The sequence below is a fragment of the Orussus abietinus genome, unplaced genomic scaffold, assembly GCF_000612105.2.
Source record: "Orussus abietinus isolate OABI.00-Male unplaced genomic scaffold, Oabi_2.0 scaffold15, whole genome shotgun sequence".
Lineage (NCBI taxonomy): Eukaryota > Metazoa > Arthropoda > Insecta > Hymenoptera > Orussidae > Orussus > Orussus abietinus.
Genome location: NW_019396010.1, coordinates 42234 through 69019, shown reverse-complemented (window position 1 = coordinate 69019; position 26786 = coordinate 42234). Strand labels below are relative to the sequence as shown.

At 45.3% G+C, this 26786-nt stretch overlaps 7 protein-coding genes across 10 annotated transcripts; 6 read left to right on the top strand and 1 right to left on the bottom strand.

Moving 5' to 3' along the window:
- Nucleotides 1-37: 37 nt before the first annotated feature.
- LOC105696465 (protein disulfide-isomerase) lies at nt 38-3914 on the top strand. The gene is made up of 8 exons (XM_012418941.2): nt 38-557; nt 713-1044; nt 1461-1598; nt 1672-1902; nt 2005-2376; nt 2457-2585; nt 2675-2761; nt 2860-3914. Exons 1-8 carry the CDS (start codon nt 407-409, stop codon nt 2908-2910), a joined length of 1491 nt encoding a protein of 496 aa, XP_012274364.1. The 5' UTR covers nt 38-406; the 3' UTR covers nt 2911-3914.
- A 282-nt stretch (nt 3915-4196) lies between these two features.
- On the top strand, nt 4197-5902 carry LOC105696358 (the record flags this gene model as incomplete). Its single annotated transcript, XM_012418774.2, has 5 exons — nt 4197-4412; nt 4481-4711; nt 4805-5134; nt 5235-5532; nt 5614-5902. Coding segments are annotated over 5 exons (1338 nt in total), but the record flags the coding sequence as incomplete, so codon positions are not given.
- A 252-nt stretch (nt 5903-6154) lies between these two features.
- LOC105696471 (dynein intermediate chain 3, ciliary) lies at nt 6155-9583 on the top strand. The gene is made up of 10 exons (XM_012418952.2): nt 6155-6376; nt 6605-6766; nt 6885-7143; nt 7212-7625; nt 7701-7893; nt 7985-8120; nt 8178-8324; nt 8402-8611; nt 8685-9202; nt 9565-9583. The coding sequence occupies exons 1-9, from the start codon at nt 6191-6193 to the stop codon at nt 8772-8774; spliced, it is 1797 nt and encodes a 598-aa protein (XP_012274375.1). The 5' UTR covers nt 6155-6190; the 3' UTR covers nt 8775-9202; nt 9565-9583.
- Nucleotides 9571-14022, top strand: LOC105696463 (jouberin). Its single transcript, XM_012418939.1, has 6 exons — nt 9571-10991; nt 11075-11223; nt 11310-11663; nt 11736-11891; nt 11957-12402; nt 12484-14022. The coding sequence occupies exons 1-6, from the start codon at nt 9590-9592 to the stop codon at nt 13703-13705; spliced, it is 3729 nt and encodes a 1242-aa protein (XP_012274362.1). The 5' UTR covers nt 9571-9589; the 3' UTR covers nt 13706-14022.
- Nucleotides 13853-16966, top strand: LOC105696467 (protein disulfide-isomerase TMX3). Of its 3 annotated transcripts, none has more exons than XM_012418944.2 (10): nt 13853-14502; nt 14865-14913; nt 15035-15074; nt 15148-15311; nt 15383-15566; nt 15624-15768; nt 15838-16078; nt 16160-16352; nt 16426-16618; nt 16697-16966. In XM_012418944.2, the coding sequence occupies exons 1-10, from the start codon at nt 14454-14456 to the stop codon at nt 16729-16731; spliced, it is 1293 nt and encodes a 430-aa protein (XP_012274367.1). In that variant the 5' UTR covers nt 13853-14453; the 3' UTR covers nt 16732-16966. The 3 variants fall into 3 exon arrangements, with proteins under 3 accessions (XP_012274367.1, XP_012274366.1, XP_012274365.1); XM_012418943.2 differs by having other exon boundaries at nt 14856-14913; XM_012418942.2 differs by having other exon boundaries at nt 13853-14913.
- On the bottom strand, nt 16211-18476 carry LOC105696470 (programmed cell death protein 5). 2 transcript variants are annotated; one of them, XM_023434445.1, is made up of 5 exons: nt 18235-18476; nt 17870-17978; nt 17642-17805; nt 17444-17559; nt 16211-16322 (listed from the first exon to the last, which is right to left on the bottom strand). In XM_023434445.1, exons 1-4 carry the CDS (start codon nt 18298-18300, stop codon nt 17512-17514), a joined length of 387 nt encoding a protein of 128 aa, XP_023290213.1. In that variant the 5' UTR covers nt 18301-18476; the 3' UTR covers nt 16211-16322; nt 17444-17511. The 2 variants fall into 2 exon arrangements, with proteins under 2 accessions (XP_023290213.1, XP_012274374.1); XM_012418951.1 differs by lacking the exon at nt 16211-16322 and adding an exon at nt 17073-17325.
- A 234-nt stretch (nt 18477-18710) lies between these two features.
- LOC105696565 (mitochondrial import inner membrane translocase subunit TIM44) lies at nt 18711-21785 on the top strand. Its single transcript, XM_012419134.2, has 7 exons — nt 18711-18848; nt 19275-19421; nt 19492-19737; nt 19821-20025; nt 20101-20249; nt 20332-20695; nt 20783-21785. The coding sequence occupies exons 1-7, from the start codon at nt 18834-18836 to the stop codon at nt 21028-21030; spliced, it is 1374 nt and encodes a 457-aa protein (XP_012274557.1). The 5' UTR covers nt 18711-18833; the 3' UTR covers nt 21031-21785.
- Nucleotides 21786-26786: the final 5001 nt, after the last annotated feature.

Genomic DNA, 26786 nt, shown 5'->3' with positions numbered 1-26786 from the left:
CCACCAACTAGAGACACGTCTAGCGTCGACGGCCAATCAGCGTCCACCACGACCGACGCGTGCCACGCGTTCGACCGCGTCCACCGGCCTCGATCGTCCGGAAAGTCGGTGAACGCTCGCGAGGAGGATCCATACGCCGGTCGCGTCGGTCGTTGCTCGCACTCCACGCGTAGATATTCTCGCACTTCCTGCCGCGTGCGCGCGCCTGCCGACGCCGAACTCGTCCGACACCGCGACCGTTCCGAAACCAGTCGAAGGTACAGCGCACGTCGATTTCGAACGCGTCTTCGTTGCCGCTCGATCGTCGTTTCGTTCGTGCGGCTTCCTCGCAGTTCCCGTTGGCGACCAAATCTGCGCGAGTATTCGCGATCTCGACGAGACTACGAGGAGAGGATACCGAGGAAAGATGAAGCTCCTGGCATTGGTGAACCTTGTGGTCGCGGGGGCCTTTCTGGCTGCCGTATTCGCCGACGATGCCGACGATCACGTTATCATCATGACGAAGGATAATTTCGAGAAGACCCTGGCCGAGCACGAATTTGTCCTCATTGAGTTCTGTAAGTACCAGGACTGCCTCGCATCGATCGGTCTCTACGCGTAACGGTTTACCTCCGGCGTGATCGCCCTTGACCTTGACGGCTCTGAGCAACAAGTCGGAATTTATCTCGCGGGTGGAGACCGGTTTTTCACGAGCGATCGGTTTTGCCCACAGATGCTCCATGGTGCGGACATTGCAAGGCTCTAGCTCCGGAGTATGCCAAGGCTGCGAAGGAGTTGCACGAGATGGGTTCCAACATCAAGCTGGCTAAGGTCGACGCTACCTTGGAAACCGAGTTGGCGGAGAAACACGGAGTTAAAGGATACCCCACTCTAAAGTTCTATCGCAGCGGTGCCGTTCGCGAGTACGGCGGTGGTCGAAAAGCCGAGGAAATCGTGGATTGGCTCGTGAGGAAGACGGGCCCAGCCGCCAAAGACTTACCTTCCGTCGAAGAAGCCAAAGCATTCATCGAAGGGAACGACGTGGCCGTCGTTGGTTTCTTCAAAGTAAGGATAGGCCATTTTTAGAAACGTATGCACGCGTTTGTCAAATTTTACGCCGCTTTGATATGGTAATTCAAGGAAACGGCATGAACGGTCGATGGATGCGATCCATGGCATTCCTATATCGAGTTATCGGGTCATTTTTTGTTAAGGATGCCCGGTCAAGAGCCGAAAGCTCCGATGAAAGTAATGATTTCGTGACGTGCCCGGCCGAAGATCGATCGAAGCTCCTTTAGTACCCTCTTGTAAAAGATGTCCTCTTCCCTTGTATACGTTGAGAATAAAACTTCCCGCTGCTTCTCTCGTTTTGAATAGCTCATAGCACATGACAAAGACTGGGTGAAACATTTGTTGGGACCGTTATGGTCGAATTGTTTGAATATTTATATTTAGGCAAAACATGTCTCCTTGTACGGCAGGATTTGGAATCGGAAGGTGCCAAAGTTTTCTTGGAAACTGCCAGTACCATTGACGACCATAAATTTGGTCTTACCAACAGCGAAGATGTATTTGCAGAGTATGAGACAACCGACGGAAAGATAGTACTATTCAAAAAGGTAAACTTCTTTACCTCGGTTCATCACCGACCAAAAATATCGTGAGAACTAATTTATTATATTGATGTTTTAGTTTGACGATGGCAAAAGTGTATTCGACAAAGAGCTGTCCATTAAGAATTTGAAGAGCTTTATTGCCGTTCAATCTCTACCTATACTTGTCGAGTTCGGTCAAGATACCGCTCAGAAGATCTTTAGTGGGGAAATAAAAAGTCATTTATTATTCTTCCTTAGCAAAACTGCTGGGCATTACGATAAATACTTATCCAATCTCAGTGAACCAGCTAAGAAATTCCGTGACGAGGTAAGACTATTGCGAATAAAATGACGTATCTGTTTATTGTTATATTGTATATTTATAGAAAAATAGTAGAAATAAGAATAACATCTTTACATTTATTCGTAGATACTTTTTGTCACCATCAATTCTGACAACGATGACCATGAGCGCATTTTGGATTTCTTTGGCATTAAGAAGGACGACGCTCCTGCCATGCGAATAATTCAATTGGAACAGGACATGGCCAAGTACAAACCCGAGAATCCGGAACTGTCTGCCGAAAGCGTTTTGGAATTCGTCACTGGCTTCGTAGAAGGGAAGCTCAAGAGGCACATGCTAACTCAAGATCTGCCCGAGGACTGGAACAAAACCCCTGTTACGGTTCTCGTCGGCACCAATTTCCATGAAGTTGCTTTCGATAAAGAAAAGGACGTACTAGTAGAATTCTATGCACCATGGTGTGGCCACTGTGAAATGCTAGCTCCTATTTATGAATCGGTAAATAACTTTTTGCCTGCTGCCATTACCGTTCGATCGTTTAACTCTTATCATTTACTTACTAAACTTTTCGCTCTTAGCTCGGTGAAAAGTACAAGGACAACGAATCGATAATCATTGCAAAGATGGATGCCACTGCTAATGAGCTCGAAGACATTAAGATAGAGAACTTCCCGACGATTGTATTATACAAGAAAGAAACGAATGAAGTAAGTTCTAATTCTGGTTTCATGGTTTAATCGGGTTACAACTTTGATACGTTGATTCTCATTATTGCCAATTGTATAATTTGTAACAGGCCGTTAACTACATCGGTGAGAGAACATTAGAAGGTTTATCTAAATTTATCGAAACGAACGGTGCGTACGGACAAGCCCCTGAGGAGGTCGGTATTACCTTTAAATTAATATTTGACTTCGGTTAAAACCATTGAGTTAAATTCACAAAGTTATTAACATTTTTCTTTTATCGGTTCCATTGTAGGCCCAAGAAGAGGATGAAGACGACGACGTGCCGAGAAAGGACGAACTGTAAACGCGTCGTTCTCGCGGTTAACGTTGATTTCATCACTCGAATTCTTCCGAACATCGGTGCAGTGAACATCCTTTGCCGACCGTCCAGCTTCCGAAACGTGTCCGTTTCCATTTCCATTTTCACTTCCATTTTCATATACGTTTCCGCTTTCCCTTTTGCTTCTATTTGCGTGGAGTCGGTGACACTTTCGAAGAGCAAAGCGTTCTGCCTTTCCCAACGTTTTTTTTTTTATCCTTATAAATTTACATGTCGCGTCGTACAATTAACATTTAGGAGTTCAATTGCAATATTCGAGACGTTCTTGCCATGGAAGAACCCGAACTGGATTTATTTCGTGAGTCAGTGAAACACATACTCAAGAATTTTCGTACCAAGTGATCGCATTCTATTTAGGTTCGTGAAAACCAGCCGCTCGTTTAACGCAGACCGAAAGTTGGTCGTACTCTGAAAAGAGCGAACCACTGAACCTTAATTGAAAACTAGCAAATCAGGACTCAACGATTCGTTATACTCCACAAACGAAGTTATCGTTATCGCTCGTCCCGGATTTAGACATGTGTCTTTTTATTTTCGAAATGGAACGCGCACCAAGAGACCCTCCGAGGTTCTCCGTAGTCCTCGTGTTCCTTTTATTTTTATAATGAAACTGAACTTCCTTCTTTCTTTTTTTTTAACGATTAGCGTCGCAACACTTAAGATGTGTATTCAATCCCGACTAATCGAGAGGCTAATGGAAAAAGGGTTTTCCGCAGTCCGGCCACGATCGCGTAGCTCGATTGTGTAATTCCATCGACGGCATTTAAAAGGATTAATAAAAAGAAAGGGTTGTTATTCACGAGGCATTTAGACTAAAAGTCACAGGAATGCCTAGTTTAAACTGACTGACATATAATACGGAGTTAGAGGTGGAGTAGGTGTTGATAACAAATACGAAAAAGAGGAAGAATTTTTATCTCTAAGTCTTTATTATATATTATTCTTAATATATGAAATATTATATTCTACGTTTTCGACTTGCGATTCATTCCCCTGCCGAGACGAATGCGCGCGTTCATCGTTTTCTTCTCGCTGGGGTAACCAGATTTACTTATCGGCGATGTTGACGGTATCTAAATCTGCAGTTGAAAAGAAAAAACCGATTAACTCGAGAGATACGCGAAATGTTTCGCACCCGATGTTGCTCTCGCTAGCGAACGAGAGGTTAACAATTTGAGCATCGAGCGATGTAGATCATAAGACCCTCATTTCTGAGCGATCCTTAAATCGATTCTAATCCCTGTTATTTTCTTACGAAGGCTGACCCTGCTGGGGTAACCGAAAAGGCCGAAAACGTTCTGGATCTGTCGGCTCTTAATGATTTTGCCGAACGGACTCTGATATCGACCGAGCGCGCCAAAAAGGCTTTACTGGCCGAATGCGAAGAAGCTCGATTTGCTTTGAAGCCGTGGCCGGTAGAGACGATCGTTCCAAAAAATATTTCCATCTCTTGCACCTGTCTCGAGGTGAGCGGATTAGGTAGTTACATGGAGAAAGTATTTATCATGGTACAGGCAATGCGGTATAATTTTAGGATAAAGCCAAAGCGGAGCTCTCTTCGATAGAAGAAATCTCTTCTGGGATTAGCAAAGCGGTGCTTCGAGCTCAACAGCTCAGGGAGAAATTGGCTGCTACCGTTTCCAAGGAAAAAAGGAAGCTGCGGCAGCCCGATGTACGGAGCATCTATGCTCCGGTTCCTTCGGCATCGCTTAAAAGTGCAGCGAAGGGAAGCTTACCGCCAAGGAAGAATCATGCTCGCACAAAAGTAAAGAAAACTGCTGAAACTTTATTTTATATTAGATTAGATCATGAACAATTTATTTGCGAATCCGTGCATATCTGTAATTTTTTCTACCAGGCGAGTCAATCTGCCAGCTATGGAAAGTTGACGCCTACGAGCCCTAACGCGGCGTCCTCTACAGAGTTGGAGAAGTTGATAAAGAAAATTTCTCTGGAAAATGATAGTTTGCACGGAAGCGATTGCCCACACCAAAGTGACACTCCAAACGAGACCACCACCGTCGTCACGACAGTAGACGCAGTTGAAGGACTCGACAAGTACGGAGTTCATCCAGATCTATTAGGACTTCTGAAAGTCTATCACGATTACTCGAAGGAGGGAAAATCTCCCACAAAGTCTAAGAACAAAAATGCCGTTGATAGCTTTCTGCGAGCATTCGATAAAATGGTAGGAAATTGTGCCCTGCAAAGTCTTTACTTCCACTCAAGTAACAACGATTTTAATCTTAAACTTCCGCTCTTATTGCAAACCATTTTTCATATTTCAGAATACTGCTGAACGAAACCAGTTGAGGGAATCTTCGGGGGACATAACGGATCTTGTCGAAAGGAGTGTGTCATTATTCAGCGAAACGTACAAACAAGAGGGCGATCATTCTCGTCGCAAGGAGTGGAAAGCGGAATACATGAATCTGGATTCTGCATACAAGATGTTTAATGTGAGGCAGTTTCGTGTACGTGACTTGAAAGAATCAAAGGGTACCACAGGATTCCTCGAATTCCTCAAAGACTCAAACTGGGTACCCAGGGAGATTTGGAATGACTCTTGTTTCTCGGTATTGAAAGGTAACTCTAAACGGTAGATTTTTATTTATTAAATAATATTCCTTATTAACTTGAGTTTGAGAGTTTTGAATTTGCTTAAAGAAATTTCAGGAACCAGTCGAAACCTTTGTATACCGTATTTCACAAAGGACGAACTATTGGCTTCCTGCGAAACTATGCAACGATTGCAGAGAACCTGTTATCGAAAGGATTTGATCGACTTGTTGATAGGAGACGTGATACCCCAGATAAAAATGCGTCTCGATCCCAAAACCCGCGAGTATGCGGAAGCGTATAAAATGATCGTTGTGATTTCCCAGCCGATCAATCCGAGAGTTCCCGTTCTTGTCAGAACCGATGAGTGAATCGGAGCGAAAAGACGGTTTAGGAAATTTCGAACTTGCGAATACTTTAGATTCTGAATTTAAGAGAGTCCTTAAGTGATTACCAAATGAACGATCTTGTAGTTTCTAAGTATATCGAAGATTCGAGGTTACCGATGCGTTTCCATGGAGAGAGAGAGAGAGAGCGAGGTCCTTTTCATCGATTTAACAAGCAATTATTATACCCGCTCTTCTATTCCCCTTTGTTATCGGACACTGGGTTAGAATAGGAAATAGTGTAAGGATAGTAAAGAGGTAACCCGTGCGATTTACTTTCGAATACAATACGAGGCAAGATGGAGGAGCCACGGTACGAATACACGAAGCCTAGGTCAAAATTTGGAAAACGCTGTAACTTTTCCAATTACGATTCGATTGACGTAAATATGCTCTCGGAAGCTGCGGCTCAGGCTGAACATTTTAAAAGAATAGATCCCATCACCGAAGGTACCCAATTAAGCAAGTTGTACGGTTTGCACACGGTGAGTATCTCTCTTTCCGCCTACCTCGATGCTCTCTTTATTCATCGGACTCGACGGATGATTAAACGATATTTATAATATATCTCCTTGATTGTATAATAAATTCAGCGTTTGTTGCAAATACTATTGCATTCGTATTGGCGCAGGAAAATTGAAAGAGAATTTTGAAACGAAACCGATGCTCGTCCGAATCCGTGAAAGAAGATAGAAATAATCGTTAATTTCTAGAATAATACAGCAACGGCAACCTACGAAGAAGATGGAATGCATCACGTCGAAGGTGGCTGGCCAAAGGACATAAACCCGCACGACCAGGAACAGACCGTCCGATATCGCAGGAAGATCGAGAAGGATGAATTATTCGTCCATACGATGCAACACCTGATGCCTGTACATTTTTTAACTCGTTGCTTCGAGCTTGCTGAATCCTTTACGATGTTATTTATTTTCCCTTAATCCCTGACTGTAAAAAAGGGGAGTATTTTAACGCATCGATCTTTCGTTCAAGCCAATGGAACACACGATCCTGCAGAACAATGCCTCCGACATATACGAGCATTATTTCACCGACAGTGCCCCAGCTTCGCTCGTTCAGCGCAGATCTTGCAGAACGGTGAACGTTTATCGAGACTTGGTGCCGATCAAAAGACCGGTTACTCATCTTTCCTGGTCCCCGGACCAAGGAGTTAGACTGGCAGTGAGCTACTGCCACACGGACTTCGAGAGGCCAATCAATTGCAGCCCCGTGTCCTACATTTGGGACGTAGGTAAGAGGACCCGAAGAACGGGAACCCGGATCAATTTATTAATTCGATCGTTTGTTCGTGGGTCAAAGAGAGCCCGAACAATCCTTTCGTTACGCTGCGACCACTCTGTCCGGCTCTGGCGACCGAGTACAACCCTAAAGATGGGAACTCCCTGGTCAGCGGACTGATGTCCGGCCAGGTGGCTCTCTGGGACGTGAGACGGGGTGCTCTTCCCATCGAAAGGACCCCTCTCGAGACCAGCCACAGGGACCCGTGCAACAAGGTGCTCTGGATAAATGCCAAAACCGGAACGGAATTGTTCAGCGCCTCCAAGGATGGTCAGATCAAGTGGTGGGACACCCGGAAGATGAAGTCGCCTACCGAGACCTTGGTCATGGACCTGGTGAAGCCCGAAGAGCAGGACGTCGCCAGGGCGACCGGGATTTCCTCTCTTCACTTCGAGCCCACCATGGGGTCTCGTTTTCTGTGTGGCCTTGAAAATGGTACCGTAAGCGGTCCATCTAAATAATGGCCATTCGTCGTCGTTGACAATTCTTATAAAGACGCGATGCTTTCAGGAATCGTCGTCTCTGGAAATCGCAAAGGCAAGACACCCGGGGAACAGATGGCGGTCAGGTTTCGAGCACAGCATGGACCGGTGGTAGCTATCGAGAGGAATCCGACTTTCGTGAAGAACTTCTTCACGGTCGGGGACTGGACGGTCAGGATCTGGTCGGACGAGTGCAGGGAGTCCTGCATAGCTTGGACCCCGTTAGTTGACAACCCCTCGTTTTGTTTCTATTATTTTCGTGCATACGTACGTGCCCGTTTAAATTATTTGCACCTATTAAAATAATTTTAGCGGTCACAGAGACGCCCCAACGGGAGGCTCGTGGAGCGCAACGCGTTATTCCGTCTTCTACGTCTCCAAAGCTGACGGAAGTCTCGACGCGTGGGACTTCCTCGTTCAGCAGGACTCCCCGATTCTTAGCGTCAAGGTAAGAGACAAGTAACACTTTGAAGGTTCTTTTTATGACTTTTAATCGTTGCTACAGGTTTGCGATGATCCCCTTACGTACGTAAGATCTCACGAACATGGACAGCTGATCGCAGTTGCGAGTAAGAACGGGACTACGTACATGCTCGAGTTCTCGGAAGCATTTGTGGCCAACCAACGCTCCGACAAATTTCTTTTCACTGCGGTAAGTGAAAAGGTCGACGGGAGCTCTCTACATATTTTTCAGATCTCCGTTATCCTTATCGTTATTTTATTCCTCAGCTTCTCGATAGGGAGACTCGTCGCGAGAAGGTGATCGAGGCTAAAAACCGAGAAATTAGGCTCAAAATGAAGGCGGTGCGACCTTCCGATGCAGCAACCGCTGGTGGAGCGGAATCGGATCAAGCTAGAGCCGATCTTCGGAACTGTAACCCTAAACTGGATCCTCTCGTGGAGCAATATGAACAAGATTATGAGACCGCTGTCCACGAGGTAGGTGTACAGCGAGCAAATCTTCATTTTTCATTACTTTTTGAGGTTCGTCTCATAGTCCGCTCATCTACAGGAGATCACCAGGAGAATGTCTCTCGAGAATTCGGAGGTGAACAATAACGAGCCGCAGAATGCAACGTGGACCGGAAACCGAGAAATCTAGATTACTTGAATTTTTTTTTTTTTTCTTTCTACTCTAGTCTGATGTATCGTTATTACTCTAAAAAATGTATCCCGGAGTATTTTCTACTCTTACGGACATGAGGCCAACCTTCACGGGAAAAATGTGACGACGGGGACGAACAGGTGGTGACCTTGCCTTGAACACCTGTTGACTGTTCCCTCACCCGAATGCATTCGCGGCAGACTGCAACTCTATTTCCGTCCTGCTCCTAGTTCGCCGCTTATCGATCGACCGTCGCAGTTCCACCCTGGTATTCCCTTAGTATACTTTAAACAAAGTCGAATTGAATTATATAAATAACGTTACCCGAACATTCTTCCGTGGAAACTCTAATCCTGGTTCGGAATCACGGAAGGATCTGCCGTGCGTGAAAGGATTACTTGTAGAAACGGAGGGACGTCGTTAGGGTAAATTCTCGATGAATTAAAATTTTTTCTGAATATTTCAACTTGTATAAAATTATTTCGGTTTGCCTTCTGCTACCGTTTTATCGGAAAATAGATAAAAGTAAGAATACGTGATAGGCTGCTAGGGTGAACGTGATTTTATGAAAGCGTCGTTACCATGGAAACCGGTAGCCATCTTGCATCAAAACAATCGAAGAGTGGCAGAATTTATTCCGTACGATAGAAATGGCCAACAATTCGATTTTAATATATCTGCGCTCGCAATGTTAATATAACATCGTAACGGTGAAGAAAAAAAAAAAAAAAAATGAGTCCAATTGTAGTGTAAAAATTTGTACTGACTTTGCACACATTTTTTCCAGAAATCCGTCACTTTTCAACATCGACATGAAAAACGCCGCTGAAAGTCGAGATCAGCCAAGGCCAAAGCCGAAACCTCGAAGATTCGTCGTTTCTGGTCCAGATTCAGCGGATGCATCGACGTTGTCGAAAACGGGTGATCGTCCAGGTCCCCAGCCTCCAAGAAAGCCGCCAAGGAAACGATGGACCAAGGATGCGACTCTCTTCCACCTACCAGGAAGTAACTCCGGAAATGAATCCGGCGATGCTTCCGGTAAAAATTCCAAGCACGTCCTTGAGGCCGCTGGAGACTGCGGGGAGTCTCCAAAATCATTGCGAGAATTTCTCCTGGCGAATTCCCGCGACGCGGTGCAAAGAGAGGACACGGATGGCGTGGACAATGCGGCATTCGAAACGGACCCTGAAGAGATGCTTACGGTAGAGACGGACCACCGAGAGAGCACGAAAATCGAGATGAAGATCATCGCCGGAAATCCCGACGACGAAGAAATCCTCGAACGGAGTTCCGAACGGGATATTTCAGGAATCCAGGATCTCGAAGACATCCAAGACTTGCGAGACTCCAGGATCAGTTCGCAGGAAGCGATTTCAGAGTCAGAATCCCAAAGCGAAGTCGAGACCAAGGACCTCTTTGTCAGCGAGAGGGATAGAAAGCGAATTCCATCGAGACTCGACCTCGAAGAAAGCTCCACGGAGAATGAACTCGAAAACGTTAAGGAAACCTCTTTTATAGAAGGAAGAATTCATGGCAGAAATAAAAGAACTCCTCAACGAAGTGGATCTTCTTCGCCTTCCTCGGAAGGGAGACCTCTTAATTCGGGTAGGTCGGACGGAATGTCCGAGAGAATTCCAAGGCAAAAACAGCGTCCCCCTCGAGGACGTTCGCGAGGAAGAAAGGAAACCCCCTCCGGTGGAGAGCCTTCCATCGAGATGACGGAAAAGACCTCGGGACCGAGAAGACTCGAAAACGCTACAAGGAAAAAATCGAAAAAGGGAGTTTCAAGCATTTCGAGCAATCCTCGAGATAAAACGACGTCTACGTCGTCGCCGACGCGTGAACGGAAGAGAAGTCCAGCTTCGCGGAAATCCGAGGAACGGGAAAATCGCGATTCGAAATTCGTATCCGTAATCGTCCACGGAAGCGATGTCCTTGAAACCGATTACGCGACCACGCGACATCCCATGGTCAAGGTCCACCTCGTGGAGACCACGACCGGGGAACGCCTCGGAGGTGTGAGACCGATCGCCACCGGGAAATTCGACTTCAGGGAAAATCGGTCCATGCTCCCTCTCTGGGAAGAGGAATTGGTCTTCGAGTACCGCTTGAAAAACCTTTTGCAAGTAGCAGGATCGAAGCGTGGTCTGATCCTCTTCGAGATCGTCGATTCGGTGTCCTTCGCAGAGGCACATCCAGACTGTGAAAGTTCCGGTAAGTCAAATCACGGTTGTTGAGAAGACTTCCTTCGATTTCTTCCCAGTTTGAAATATTGATCGATGAATCATTAATTCAAGGTGAGGAGGCCTACAGCTTCGCGATAGCATGGGCCTTTCTGACGCCGGTGGGGTCCTCCGGAATTCTGCACGTCGACAAGAAAATCCGACTGCAGTTGTACAGGCCTCGAAGAAGATCCTTGAAAAAACAACGGAGACACAAGTGCGAGGTCTGGGATAAAAGCTCGGATAGAAAGCCGCGTCTATTTTCATTTTGATTAATAATTTCCATAATCAATTCGTCAATTCGAAACAGGTATACTCCTGGTGGAAATCCAGGGTCAGAGAGAAATACCCAGGCAGCATTTACGTGACGGTAACGTCCGTCGACCCTCCTCATCTCGAGCCAGTTTTTTACCAGGAATTCACTCCAAATGGACCGCCCAGGGCAAAAAGTGCAGCCAGCTCAAAGAGCGCGAAACTGGAAAATTCTCTTCGACTTCCGGAGTGGTCTCGACTGGCGGCTCAATCTTGCAAGATACCCAACGAGGTCCTCTTCGAAACCGAGATCTGCGAGAATGGGTGCTTTTACGTTGCCTTCGGCAACGACGGGAAATACCTGGCCTGCGTCAACGCCGAAGAGTACGACTACCCCGTTTCGGTTTACCAGGTAATTCTAGAAAAAATGCAGGAAACCGATGAACACTAATTATAGGACGTCTAATGCCGTATCGAATTTCAGGTCGACGAGGAGAAGATCCACGCCAGATTTTCCGGACACAAACATTTTGTGTACTCGTTAAACTGGTCCAAAAACGACACCTATCTGTTGTCGGTGTCTTCCGATCGGACAGCTCGCATTTGGGACGTCCACGACAAGATCGTGCAGCACGTGCAGGTGTAACTGCGCTTCTTCCTGAGTATTCCTCGTACCAAACTAACGCGTTCGCGACTCTCCCCCAGATGTTGCCGCACCCTTCGTACGTGTACTGCGGAAAGTTCGACCCTGAAGACCCGTCCGTCGTAGCGACTGGATGCTACGACAGGACCGCAAGGATCTGGGCCAGGAGCGAGGATTACGAATCCTACGAGCTGGTCCAAGAGCTCGAAGGACACGAGGGCTTCGTGAATTCTTTGGTCTTCCAGAAAACCGGCGAGTTGTTGACCGCCGACAGCGCAGGAGCTATCGTCCTGTGGTCGCAAAAGAGAGCCCCAGGCAAGCCGTGGCATCGGTGGCAAATCTCCAGGCGGATAAGGATCAAGGAACTCGAAGGCGTGGCGATCAACACGATAGTTCTGCATCCTCTAGGATCCAGACTATTGGTCCACTCCAGGAACAGCGAACTTCGGATGCTGGACCTCGCCACTGGAGTCGTTCTTCGCAGATACGAGGGCTTGAACAATCGAAGGTCCCTGCGCTCTTCGCGTTCCTCTTCTCTCCGTCGGCCTAATATTTCTTTTTAATTTATCCTGGCTCTTCCGACTTGCAGGATCCAAACGGCAGCTCGAGTGTCGCCTTGCGGGGGCCTCGTCTTTTGCGGTGGCGAAGACGGTGTCCTCAACGTCTGGAACGTGGAGACTGGAAAGCACCTCGCCAAGTTTACCCTGGGCGATAGTTGCGAACCGGTCACCTGCGTGGACTATCATCCCTACGACCACCTGATAGCGGTCTCCGTCTTCGGGCGACCAGCCGGAGCAAAGCTCCTGAAATTCAGCAAAAACTCAACCGGAGAGTCCGTTGGTTTGAAATTACTGATTAAGGCGGATACCACCCAGGATTCTCTGGGATCGATCGGCCCGCCGGGGAGAGTCCCGGTTCCCCTGCCTCGCCTCGACAAGGAGAGGCGCGAGAGCGCTTTTAATTTGTCCACCTCCGAGAGGAACCTCGGCTCCAGGAGCACCGACAGACTGCGAGATATCATCCAGAAGATCGATAAGATCCTGTCGAGCAGCTCCGTGGAGACCCCGAAGCGCCGACTGCGACCCGAGGATCTCAGCGGTGCGTTTCGAGTTCCTCCGGAATTAGAGGACAGACCGAGATTCCGAAAGTCAAGAAGGACGAGGAGAAGCATAGAATCCGGCAGGGACGGCCAGGACTTGGACTCCTCGAGTTCGAGGCAAGGTCTGGCGAGCGAACGAGAGACGTCGAGGAACTCCAGGGAAAGTGAAGAAGAGGCGGAGTTCTCGAGTTCCAGGAATGACCGAAGAGGAGCGTCCGGAGATCGGGAGAGACCCTCTCGGCCGAAGCTGAGTAAGAGGGAGAGACGTCGAAGAAGGACCTCGAAAGGAAGCGAAAAAGGAAGATTGGAAAGAGATTTTGGGAGATACGAGAGGCAAGGATCAAGGTCCAGACCCCGAGGGTCAACGAGCGATTTTAAGGACGAGAAAGGACAACCCGAGGAGGTGGTCTACGAAAAAGTACAGACGGGGGGCAGCGCTTTCGAGTTCTCCGGTTCCGGAGAACGCGAGTCATCCCTCGAATCCTCGACGGAACGTTTCCATACGGATTCAAGGGATGGCGAAGTCATCGTCGACCTTCAGGTCCATTGCCCCGGTTCTCCTGCTCTAGAGGATCAAAAGAATTCGGAGGAGGTCCGCATCGCCATGCCCGACGCCGAAGAAAGCGACGGGAGTACTCCGGATAGCGCGGGAACCTATATCGTTGACATGAGAGAATCCGACAACGAAAACGTCGACAGGAACATAGGATAACCGAGGAGGTGGCACCGAGTTTCGTGCCTTAGATCTATGAGTGATTTTCAAGGATCAGGAATAGACGATCAGACGGTTTGTCAGACATGCTCGTCTAATTAAACGTACTCATTGTTATTGTTCAATAAGTTGCTTTATTACATTAATTATTTTACAGTTTATTATACATCAAGTACCGCAAGTATGTACATTAGTTCTCGAGCTCGTTTTTTACGTTACGTTCACGTTGCCACCACCAGGCAGCACCATATACACGAGGAAGCCATTCATGACCGCCTGTGTATATACCATTAATATTCTTAACTTTTAGTAACTTATTCTCTGTCAAATTTCTGAATTCCTGAATTTTTTGCCTGTCCATTTGTGCTCCTTTCCGCGGTAGGTGGACCACTTAACAGGATCTAAGTTTTGAGGGGAGTTTCAGGTTGCGCAGCGATACCTGCCACCTCTCTTCCCTCTTAGATCCGTGACGTAAAGACTATCCATGCCACCTGGTGGCATACCAGTGCACGTGTAACATTCCGTAACCGATCATAACCGCACCTGTCATCCAGTCTGGGTTGGGCGGTGTTGAACGTAACTATAGAGACGAAGGGAAAGTGCGCGGAGTGCGCGAAACGCGCAAACGGATATCGAAATGCGAGAGACTCCAAATTGACGCTTTCCGCGTATCTCGAAGCGATAATGTTCTGGTAAATCGAGGATAAACCGTCGAACGCGTGGGCGGCGTAAGCCCCGTCAAAGCGGGATGCTTTTTCCGGTACGATTCGCGTTTTTCCCGACTCTCTGTATATTGAGTAAGTACTCCTGTTCACAAATAACCTCTATCTTCGGCTTTACGTAGCGTATTTCCAAGAGATTTCATAGAATTTCTGAAAAGTACCACGGGATGAGGCGCGCCGAGATTTGACCAACATAACCTCGTGACCCTCCGCGATCGATAATCCATCGCCGTCCGAACAGACGCGCTTTTTAAACGTGACATTTCGTAGAAACGAGTACTGTACAGGAAATGTTAATAAATTTAATCATTGGCGTAATTAGTGATTAATGTATTCATTTACTAAGATTGGTGTTATTTTGGGAGGTTGTATTTATTGTTTGAACGAGTCGTACTCACATCTTGATGTCCGATTGAATCATTACTTAGCTTTTTCAGCATTTTTTCCTAACACCGCTGCTTCTCGCGTCCTCGAGCTTAATGACAGGTAAGAGTTAAGAATGAGTCTAAGCGTTTTAGAATTAACTTTTACTTTGTTTCTAAAGCTTCGGTATTCGTTAAACTTTAATCGGCGATATAGGTTTTACGACTATTTTATTTTCTTGCAGGTTCCTTGACATTCGTAAAGAAGGGCAATGGCTAGTTATGGTAACTTTATATTATGGGAATGTTGTTACAGGCTTATATCCGTTGAAAACAATAAATCATGATCCTTGTTTAGATGTATGCACCGTGGTGTGCTCATTGCAAGAGGTTAGAGCCAATCTGGGGACACGTAGCGCAACGGCTATACGCGACATCTGTTCGCGTTGGGCGAGTTGACTGCACAAGGTTCACAAATGTAGCGCGAACATTAGAAGTCAAAGGGTTTCCAACGATTTTGTTGTAAGTATGATTTTTCTCACCCTTCCAGCTGTATGCGTAACTTTTGACAAACGTTATGAATTTACTGGCAGTCTGAAAGGAGATCAGGAATTTGTTTACAATGGCGACAGGACAAGAGACGAAATAGTCAAATTTGCTTTAAGATTGACCGGACCACCGGTGCAAGAGATAACAAAAACACAAAGCTTTGAAATTTTAAAAAGAGATCGTGATTTGTACTTTTTGTATGTAGGAGAAACATCCGGACCATTATGGGTAAGCTAAATAAAAATGTTATTAATTTAAATGCTTGCTGAATTTTAATATTCCTAGGAGTTGTATCACAAGACTGCCGAACTGTTCCAACCACATGCATTTTTCTATCGATCGCATGTGAAGGTGACGGATAAACACGTACCTGTAGAAAATACTCCGACGCTATTTGTATACAAGGAAAATCTACACTATAATTTCACAGGTAAAGCACTATGTGATTTTAAAGAATAAATCACAGTAATAATGACAATTTGGCAATGTTCGATTACAGGCCACGATATAACCGATATAGAAACACTGAATATAACCCTGTACAAATGGGTGAATGCGGAACGTTTTCCAACATTCCCAAAGGTGACTCGCGGAAATATAAACCAGCTTTTCTTAACAAATAAAAATCTAGTCTTGGCTGTGGTGGAAGAAAATCAATTGGAAGAAATCTCACCTGATATGACAGAATTTAAAGATATGGTAGAATCCGTTATTAAAAAGAAACGAGAAAAGTATCACGAGTAAGTGTATTTTTCGTTATTGTCTCGTACAAACAGTCTATCGTGTCATGTCAATTAAATAATTACTCTAATCGTTTTCAGTCATTTCCAGTTTGGCTGGATAGCCAGCCCTGATCTAGTCAATAGTATAGCGACGACGGTCGTGCCTTTACCGAGCTTGATCGTCATCAATACATCCACTAGTCATCATCATATTCCCGAGGACGAACCAGGAAAACTCACTCCCCACGTAATAGAAATGTTCCTAGAGCAAATCCGTAATGAAAGCGCCCCGGTAAAGAAAAATCCTAATAAATTTGAAGATGTGCGATCACGGTTATAAATTAATAATTCGGATACTTTTGCAGAAATATGGCGGAAATGGTTGGTTAGTTCGTATCTACAGGTCTTGGTTCGAAACAAAGACAACATTATTTTTAATGTGGAAGGGAAATCCTATATTAACGATGGTCCTTTTTGGCCTACCGGCTGGGTTTTTATCCTTAATATGTTATGGAATTTGCTGCCCTGATATTTTAGATGCAGACGATGACGAAGAAGGTATTGCATCGCCAGTCTACACTTATTACAACTTTTTATTTTGTTGCATTAAATATTGTGAACATCATTTGTCCACAGAATATACTAATGGAAATCACATGAAGAAAGACTAAGTGGAAAATATGTGTAACGGGGACACACCATACCGGTTGGATTTGCAACCTTCGTGTTATGTATGAATATCTAATTTTGCGAGATTGATATAACGTTGTGAAAACATTATGCCAGACGAATCAATTTTAAAGGACTTAACTAATGCCGACATCTGTTCAAGAAATGTGGTAAAAACTGTTTTTCATATTTTAAAAACATAGATGAATGAACTTCATCATAGATAAATGGAATTTACACAAGACAATACTAAATGTTTCAAGTAACCTTTGCTTGAAAAACTTAGGAAAAAATAGATTGCTATACGAGTAGCTAAGAACCTATGTATATATTACACATGGTATTATGAATATTAATTAGTATTTAATTAAAATAAAAATGTGCTTCAATTCCTACAGGTGAATTATACATGATTTTAGAATAATTTGTGTTATGTGATTATAAACATAGGAATGGCATAAATTTCTAAGAATTGTCTCACTATTGCTGAGTATTGGTATATTATATATGCCTTTTCATTGTGTAGTTGTTTCCAATTAATACCAGTTATTTTTTAAATTCATTGAAAAAGTTATTCCCTCAGAAATTTCAATTACCTGAAATAGATAATTCAACACATGTTGAATAATGTTTGAAATTCATGTATAATTCTTTTTATTATAGTCTCAAATAAAAAAGATGTACTTAATTATATTTAAAGAAAAGTATTCTTGCCTGCTCGCTGTATGATCATGGCGAGAGCGAAAAACACTGAATTTAAAGCCATGTGATGCATGTATTTGCTATAAGTCATCTTCATCCGAATCCAGAGCTGCTCTACGTCTGTCAAACTAATGGTTTGTTTTAGCGATAGGTAAAATTATTTTAACTTTGCTACACTAATTGTACTCCTTAGTACATGTTTATACCAACCTTAACGGTTGTTTTCTTCTGAGTTTGTTGACTGACAGATTCTAGTAAACCAATAAGTTCCTTTTCCCCAAGTTTACCAGGAAGTTGACCACGTTGCGCCATATTTAACAGCAAATCCTCGACCATTTTTCCCTTTTCTGGCTTACCCAAAGAAAGTGTGTTCACTGTAAAAAAAAAAAAAATTATTTATAGGTGAACTACTGTGTATGGAAAAATGGTATGCCTTACGTCTTGCTCTTGCTGATTGATCCAGTACTTGTGACAGAATAGAATTTCTCATATCCACCATTTGCTGCCTCTTCTGTTCCATGGCTTGTTGATTGCCTCCATCTTCACCCTTAATTGGAAAAGTTATCGATGTAGCACTGGTGCGATTATCATTCGTATTATAAATTATGGAAAGAATTTTATGAAAAGACCATAACCTCTATCATTGAATTTTTTAATTGATCACTTATTACTTAACATAAAATTAAATGCAGTCGTCGCTTTTAAGAAGTAAATTATAAATAAAGATATATAGTTTAACATCGAATGTTCAAGTAACTTCGATGTACTTATTTTATATGATAAATATATGAAGTCAAATTAACCTTGTACTGGGTCTGCAGCTGTGCTAAGCGTTGTTGACGGATAGCTTCAAGCTCCGGGTCCGACATGATTTTATGTTTCTTAATAAATTCTCTTCAATTTTTTAAGAATCTCAGATTTCACCACGTACTTAAATTCTTCGCCAATTATTTTTACCTGCTACACATGCTTGCTTTTATCCGCTACAGAAACGTCAGTCCGTGCCATTTCCATTCCCATTTATGTGCATTTATGGACAGATAACCAGACCGATGAATTTGGATGTTCGTAGAAATGAGAAATCAGTCAGAAGTTCCTCGTAAAGTTGTTTTAACTTGTGCTGCCTTCACGCGGAAGGAATTCATGATATATCCGTATGCAATTTGGAGCCTGCTTCAGCAGTTGTGAAATTCGCAACCTATCTTACTTACTCGTTAGAACAAAAACCATGGCACTGGTCCTGTCCATTTCGGGCCGAAATCCACACAAATACAGATACAGATGCCTATGCAGATACCCGACAGATGCCCATACAGATACCCGTATAGAAATAGAACCGAATAGCTTGCATGGCTTCGAATGGGTGTTCGCGTATTCAAGTTTTACGAAGAGGTTAAAATAAATGTTTTGTAAAATGGTAAATATTCATGTTCATTAACGAATGCTTCGATGTGCATTGACGGAATATGATACAAGTGATAATGTACGTTTATTTGCACTTGGTAGAAGGGTCATTCATACAATTGTTTTCTCATATCGGCTTTTCGAACATCTAATTTCAGGTTAGGTCTTTCCGATTAATTTCATATATGATGTTTATTCGATCGAGAACATGAGAAGTGACTATTTCTCATGAATTTTAGAAGAACTGCAGTTGTTGTGTATTTTCATCTCTTTTTTATAAACCACTTCTAATACATGATTCAGCAAAATCATCATTTCTATGAGAATTAATTGTTTTTAACATATAATAGGAGTTTCGAATTTTTTTGTGCAGCTTTGTATCGGTTATATTAATGATATTCTATGAAATATTCATTTGTTAATTATGTTTGTTATTTAGTTTCAGAACATTACATCATATAGGATGAGTCGTTCAGGAGTAACGCACACGACACAGTCGTGTAGTCGAATTATTCCTCCTTCTAGAGAATTACTACATACTAAGTCTTTAGCTTTATTAAATCAATCGCACATATCGGAAGTACAGGTAAAATTTCTTACAATTAATTTTATTAAGGCACAATAGATCTCGTAATGTAATTACATACAAATTTTAGGCTCGACTCTATTCGAATGCATCACGGCGTCCAGGTTTCTTTTCAAAATTTCTAGAGAATATTAAGCAAGATCTTCAGAAAAATAAAGAAATGAAAGAGTCGTTAAAGAAATTTCGGGAAGAAGCAGCAAAGCTTGAACAGTCAGATGCTTTACGTTCTGCAAGGCAAAAGTTCCAAACCGTTGAATCCGAAGCCAGCAGAAGTTCTGAAGTAATTAAAGAGAAACTTGACACTATCAAAGAAAAGGTACTTTTAAATTATAAAGGATGTTTTACATTATGTTTCGGAAAATATAACTTCAATTAATGTATCAATTTTTGAATGTGTAGGTTCAAGGAGTATTAGAAGAGGCAGGCAAAACAGAGCTAGGTAAAAAAGCTGGGCAATTTGGTGAGGAACTCTCGAAGTCAGCAAAAGAAGCAGCTGAAACCATTTCAGAGAAAAGTCAAGCACTTGGGAAAACGGGTGCTTTTCAAACAATAACACAGACTGCTGAAGCTGTACGCAAAGAATTAGATCACCAAGGTATCCAAGGTACGTTAATTTTGTAAGTAATCGGCATGCCAAGACAATTAATATATAAATATTAATTTTCTTATTATTAAACAGGAAGAGTTTATGTACCATTAAAAAAATTACGTAAAAGGAAAGAAGTATTGGAAACACAGGATGATAGGCCAGTGGAAGCAAATTTTGAAGCAACAGGTGTCGAACTGCATAAGGACTCAAAATTTTACCAGTCGTGGGAAAATTTTAAGGTAGTTCCTATTCTTTTTATTGATTTATATGTGCCATCTTAAAATGCATTTCATAATTATTTTTTACATTTTTCTTAACAAGGATAATAATCCATACGTGAATAAAGTTCTGGATTGGAAGATAAAGTACGATGAATCAGACAATCCTGTAATTCGTGCATCTAGAATTCTTACGGACAAAGTTTCCGATATCATGGGGGGCTTGTTCCAAAAGACTGAACTTTCAGAAACTTTGACAGAGATCTGTAAACTCGATCCAAGTTTCGATAAAGTTAAATTTCTAAGAGACTGTGAAACGGACATTATTCCAAATATCCTGGAAGCGATGGTCAGAGGAGATCTTGAAATTCTGAAAGATTGGTGCCACGAAGCTCCATTCAACTTGATAGCACAGCCTTTAAAACAAGCAGAAAAACTAGGATACCATTTAGATAGTAAAATACTAGGTATTAACATTTTTATGTATGCCTTGTGTATTAAATAATATCTTTGACGTTCTTCGATATGACAATTAATGATCTATTATGTTCTAGATATTGATAACGTAGATCTGGTAATGGGAAAGGTGATGGAGCAAGGCCCGGTCCTTATCATTAATTTCCAGTCGCAGCAAATAATGTGTGTCAGAGATTCGAAAAACAAAGTAGTCGAAGGTGATCCAGACAAAGTGATGCGCGTTAATTACGTTTGGGTTTTGTGTCGTGATCCAACGGAACTGAATCCAAAATCGGCATGGCGACTTCTTGACCTCAGTGCCAACAGTACGGAGCAATTTGTGTAGCGCAGAGGTTACAACCTAATGAATGTTTCAGCAAGCAAGAGGACAGTTTGTACCGTATCGTGCTTGCTACATTTCCTGAATATTGCCACTGTTTACTTTGAACAGAGAAGAGTGTACAGTTACATGACGATTGGCTTCGCTAGTTTGACGGTAAGATTGCATTCAAGAATTTGTTATCGATCGACTAGAAAAAAATTTTCACGCAGTACGTAACGCCTAACAATGTACAGTAAAAAGGACCCTGTCAACTCATGAATTTCTGTGCAATAATTTTAATTATGATTCTTGTTTAATCATAAAATCAATAGTAATTGTACAGTCAATCCAAAACGATTTTTAAATGGTATTTCCTGGGCTGCTAACGAAACACACAGAACTTGTCCTGTACTTTAGGTTACTAGGACTAAGTCCTAATACAGAAGCTGTTAATCTTATTCGGATACGTTTTTATTATCATATGTAATTTAGTTGGTATAAAATACTTATTTCTTGTATATATACATGTATATACAACAAGGTACGATCCAAATGTTTCGCGTAGAAACATAATGAAACTAGCCAAAAGAGCTATCTAAGTTTTTAATTGACTTAGCGCAGGGAACGATACTTTAACTAAGTATAATTTTGTAATATATATATACACACATGTTCATACAAAAGTGACAACTGAATTTATTAGAATAAGATAGGACTTTTAAAGTGTAATTCACAATCGGTTTTGTTGACGTGGCCATGATAAAAACCAGGCATTATTACAGAGATAATATAATTTCACATCGTTTGATTTAATAAGAAGTATAATTTAGATAATACTTGACGAGAGGTGGAGTACCGTTGTAACTTACCGTAACGGAGATATCTCTCGTACAAAGGACTGCGATTTTCCTTCCGTTTCCTTATACTTAATCATGGAAGCGGGGGAAATGATGAATTTTCAAGACGTTAATAGAAAAGATTGAAATAAGGGTGTACGAACGCCGCATCTGGACAAGTATTTAGATTTAAGTCCCCTGGGACGATTCGGCCAAGACTTTCCTTTGAAATTTCACCGGTACCTTTTATCCCTTGTGCTCTCTCTTTGACTTCTGCCTTTCGAGTTGCGCAAACTTTGACAGGGAGTCGTTCTGGCTTTACATCTTAGAGAAGGCAATGGGTAATCCGGACAAGGAATCTTGGTCCAGTCGTATCCTCGAGGCGATTTGTCCTTGCACTCCGGGTCACACGTGTCATTTTCGAACCACGTCAGTTCCGTAACGTAGCCATCCGTTTCCGGCACTTGCGAGTGAATAATCTCGATGTCGTTTTTCGCGTAATCGACCTCCCGTTTCCTGCAGATTGCTCTTTGAACGTTCTTGCCGAGTCCTCCGATACGTTGGATCCTTTTAAGCCGACCGTCGCCGGTTGGGAACTCGTTCGGTCTCCTGGGGACGCGAAGAATTTTAGTTTTTCACGAAAAAGGAAATCATTCCAAATTCTCGTTTATGTTCAATTAACGAGATATATTTTGAGCTCCACCTGCAGATCGTGATGTGCGAGAAATGCGCCCCGGGACCCCCTCGTCCGCCTTCGTCCTTTCGAGGTCCTTGGAGGTCCGGCGAGGCCAGCGCCCCCAAGGTCCTGCATCTTCCTTCCCGATGATGATCGCTACACTTCCGGACCATCCCGATAAGAATCGGATCGCGCTTTTGCGTCCCGATAGTCCTCTCTCCTATTGTCTGGGACTCGTCCCCGACCAGCCTCGAGTCCTTCGGGACCCTCGCCCTGTCCCGCGTCTCCACGTCCACGGCCTCCGACGAGGTCGTCTTCTGGATACCGACGCCCACCTGCTTATCCTCGGAGGTCCTTGTCGCGTCCTGCGTCCACGTATCCTGGAATCTCGCCATCCCCGTGCTAGAGCCGACTGCCCGACTTCTTTCGTCATCCCGGCCTGCCAAACGATTCCGGTTTTTAACGATCGCTATTTCAATTAGAAGCGGAGTATCGATTGGCCAAGATCCGTGGGGAATTAAAGTCGATCTCTCGTTATCGGGAAAAATAGTCCACGGATGTAAATTACTGTAATACGATTATTTGCTGCGGAAGGGTCCCCGGGTTTGCTTCCCTTTTTCCCGGTCCCGAGTGGTACCTCTTTGAACGGCCTCGCTAAGTTCCCTCTCGACGTCCGTCTCCTTCGTCCGACCTAATCTGGGAAGTTCTCGAAAATTGTCCGATATGTCCCGAGTCTGCGTGTCGAGCGATCTCGTCCTTTTCGCGGGTTCGTCTCCTCGTTCCTGACCGGGGCCGACCGCGACGCCTTTTTTCCTTGGAGATCCTTCCTTCTCGCTCGTCCTCGACTTTTCCCCGACTCCCTTCTCAACGAAGACGGATTTTTCCTTCGTGCTCGAAATTTCTTTGCCACCGTTTTGCCCTCGCTCGTCGAGTTTTCCATTTTTCGCGGAGTACCTTCCTCCGCTCCCCGAACTTCCGTTCTTCGGTGCTTCGCCGTTGGTACTCGATAACTCCAAATAACGAGTACTTCCCGCTTTCTGTGCTCCCAATGACGAGGTATTCCCGAAATTGACCCATCTCTCTGCACATCGAGGCAGACCACACTTCGGCGTGATTTTCGGAGCACCGTTTTCGGAAACTCGAAGTTCATCCAGAAGACTCTCCACGTTCTCCGGAAGTTCTTGACCCAGGTCGATCGTCATCATCGTTTTCACGCAGCTGATTATCTCTTCCGCTACGTCCGCCGAATTCCCCGGTTTGCCACCTTCTCCAAGGCTTTTGCGGCCCCCTGGATTAAAAAAGAGATGAAATTAATTCGACGTCCTGTATAAACCTTTAACGCGCCATCGACCTTTATCTTCCTCTTCTTCGCCGTCGATCCGAAGAGTGTGCTTCAGCACTCGAAGAAAGCTCTTGGTTAGGCCCCCGGAATGAGCTCTCCCTGCATCGTCCGGGTTGCAATTCGGGCGATCGGCGATTTCTGACTCCAAACCGCCAGTCCTTTTCCCATCTTCGGGTTTGTCCTTCTTCTCTTGAGACCGTTTGCGAGGTTCGCAAATTCTTGCTTCGGATTTGGCAGGGGAAGCAGGATCTTCGCCAATATTCCGGGTCTTGGGGGTGGAAGAGGCAACGGGCTGGCCGATTACGCCCTCTTTTATGCTAGGAAGGACGTCTTCCTCCCTCCGCGGTCCTGTAACTCATTTGCACGTTCGTCATCGTCCACCCGTCCTGGTCGGACGTAATTTCCCCATTTCATTAGCCTTACCAGCGTCAGGTTCTCCCGAGAACGGCGTTCCGTCGGTTATGTGGCTGACCTCTTCGACATCCAGCATTTTCTCCAGGCACTGTAAGAGTGCCTGCGACATCATGGGGTTCCCTTTCATGACCTGGGACAATCCCTGGGCACACGTGTCGATCGTGCAATGGAACGCCACTTCGTCCAAAACTGCCATTACAATTTAACGTAGTTCGGTAACAACGAGAAATGAAGAAATTTTCCAAGCTCGACGGATAAATCGGGCTCGGCACAAAATAATATTTCCCAAGATATCCGAATCATGAATAACCCACCGGTGTCAGGTTTTGCAGATTTTCCTAAGGCGGGCTCCCTGGATGCCCTCCCGTCCCTGACCATGGGCACGTATCTGCCCTGAGGAGTCAGCAGGACGAAGTCGCCGGTCCTCTTCTCCACCTCGTCGGAACCGTTCCCGTCCGCGGCCCTCCCGCTGCCCTGCGAGGCTCCCTCCCCTACGTCGCATCCGCAAAGGACCTTACCCCCTGCACCCGAGATCCCTCCGACTCCTCCAGGAGTAGGCAGGTTGGGCAACCTTCCGGAAACTTGGGTCTCCACGGACCTCAGCCGAGCTCCCTGCGTGGAAAGATTCTGCTTTCCAGGAACGCTCTGACTATTTCTCTCCAAGGCCATACCGGGAATGGCGATCCTGAACCTGGAGAAGGCTTCGAAAACCCCGTCCTCGAGCCTGACCGCGACCCTCGGAGAGAACGCATCCTGGACGGGCCTTTGGACCTGGAGATCCCTGGGCGGGGCCGAGGAGTCCTTCGTATTGGCCCCAGGGACACGAACGGGGATGCCCACCACGTCCCTCTGCCTGCCTCTACCTCCGCGACCAAAATCCGCGGAAGCGTTCCTCGTGCCCGGCGGAGAAGGCCCCCGGGACCGCGCCGCGTCTCCACGGCTGATGGGACCCCTCGATCTTCTACTCGAATCGGTACGCGGGTAATTCATCCCTTCGCGCCTCGGCGACGGCATTCTGGGGTAATCCAAGGTTTTGGATCTACATTGCGACCCGTTACAGGGGCCGATCCCCGCTCTTCGAGGAGACGAGGCGTTGCCGTAGTCCACCCTGGGCCTTCCGAACGTCGAGGGATCCCCGTAGTCGGTGTCCACTCTCCCAGGTGACGCCGATCGAGGATACTCCATGGTCGCTCCTCTGGAGGGAAACGCATCTTCGTTGTCCATTCTTTTGGGCCTGGGGCGGAACCGGTCCCTGTCATAGTCCGAGGTCCATCCGTCTTCGGGGTACGTGGCTACCGGGGACTGGGGATAAACTCCGCAGTCCCTGAAACCGATGTTCCCTTCTGGAGAGTAACCGCGGGGAGCACCGTAACTCTTGACATTCGAAGACTCGAATCGGTGACAAGGTGGGTGACAACCCATTCGACGGGGAAGGCCTCCGTAGCCCTTGACTCCTGAACTCATTTCGACCCCGACCATCCCGGTTCCGGAGACGTCGATTCTCGGATCGACGATGGAACTCCTCGGCACGTAGGCGGTCGCTGGACACGAAGTCGGGCTCCTAGGACCCGCGGAGAACTCCGACGTCACGCAACTAGGATACCTCCCAGGATTGGGATCCATTCCCAAAGCTCCTCCGTAGCTGCCCAGAGGGTCCGTCGGAGGGTTCCCAAAGCCGCCGATCGTCGTTGGCGTCAGCTCGCCTGGATACTCCCGATTTATCCTTGATCGTTGTCCCAGGTCATAGGCCCGTCCTTTGTCCATCTGGGAGCCGAGACCAGGATTAATCCCGGAGTAGGTCTCTTGCGTCCATCGCCCACTATCGACCAAGTCTCGGGCAGGACATGGCAGTCTCGTCGGTATCTGCTCGTAGGCGTTTCTTCTTCCCGTTCCAAATCTCGGGAGATTTTCCGCGGTCGAGGAGTCGTAGAAATTTGGCTTTTCCGCCTCCGTTTTGTAAGAATTCACGTACGTGGGACAAGGAACCATTGCGGGAGCCGTTGGCCTCGGTTCCTCGTCCTTGGGGACTTCCTTTGACTCTTCCTTGTCGTCCTGGCTGGCTTCGACTTTCTTCTCGCCCTTGGCCGAGCCTTTTTTCCCCTTCTTGCCCTTCGCGGTTCCTGAAATCGAGAAAAAGAATTCCTAGATATTTTTTAATGTCCTTTGGAGAACTTTTTTAATTTCGATTTTGACTTCGAGGTACCTTTTGGACTCCTTGGCTTGGATTTGACCTTGCCATTTTGAGGCTCTATCTTGCTCGCGTCTTTCTCGTTCCTGGAGGTTCTTCCTCGCCCCTGCGGACTCGCGCTCTTCTTTTCTTTCGCGCCTTTCGCGGACTTGGCTTTCTTCTTGCCAGTTTTCGAGGACTCTCTCTTCCCGGAGTCTTCCTCCTTTTTGGCACTCTTCTCCCCGTTCTCTTTAGCTTTCGGCTTTTTCGGGCTGTCGTCCTTCTCGGCCTCGGCTTGCTCGAAGTATTCTGGCAAATTCGTGCACGGCAGGAAACGATATTCCG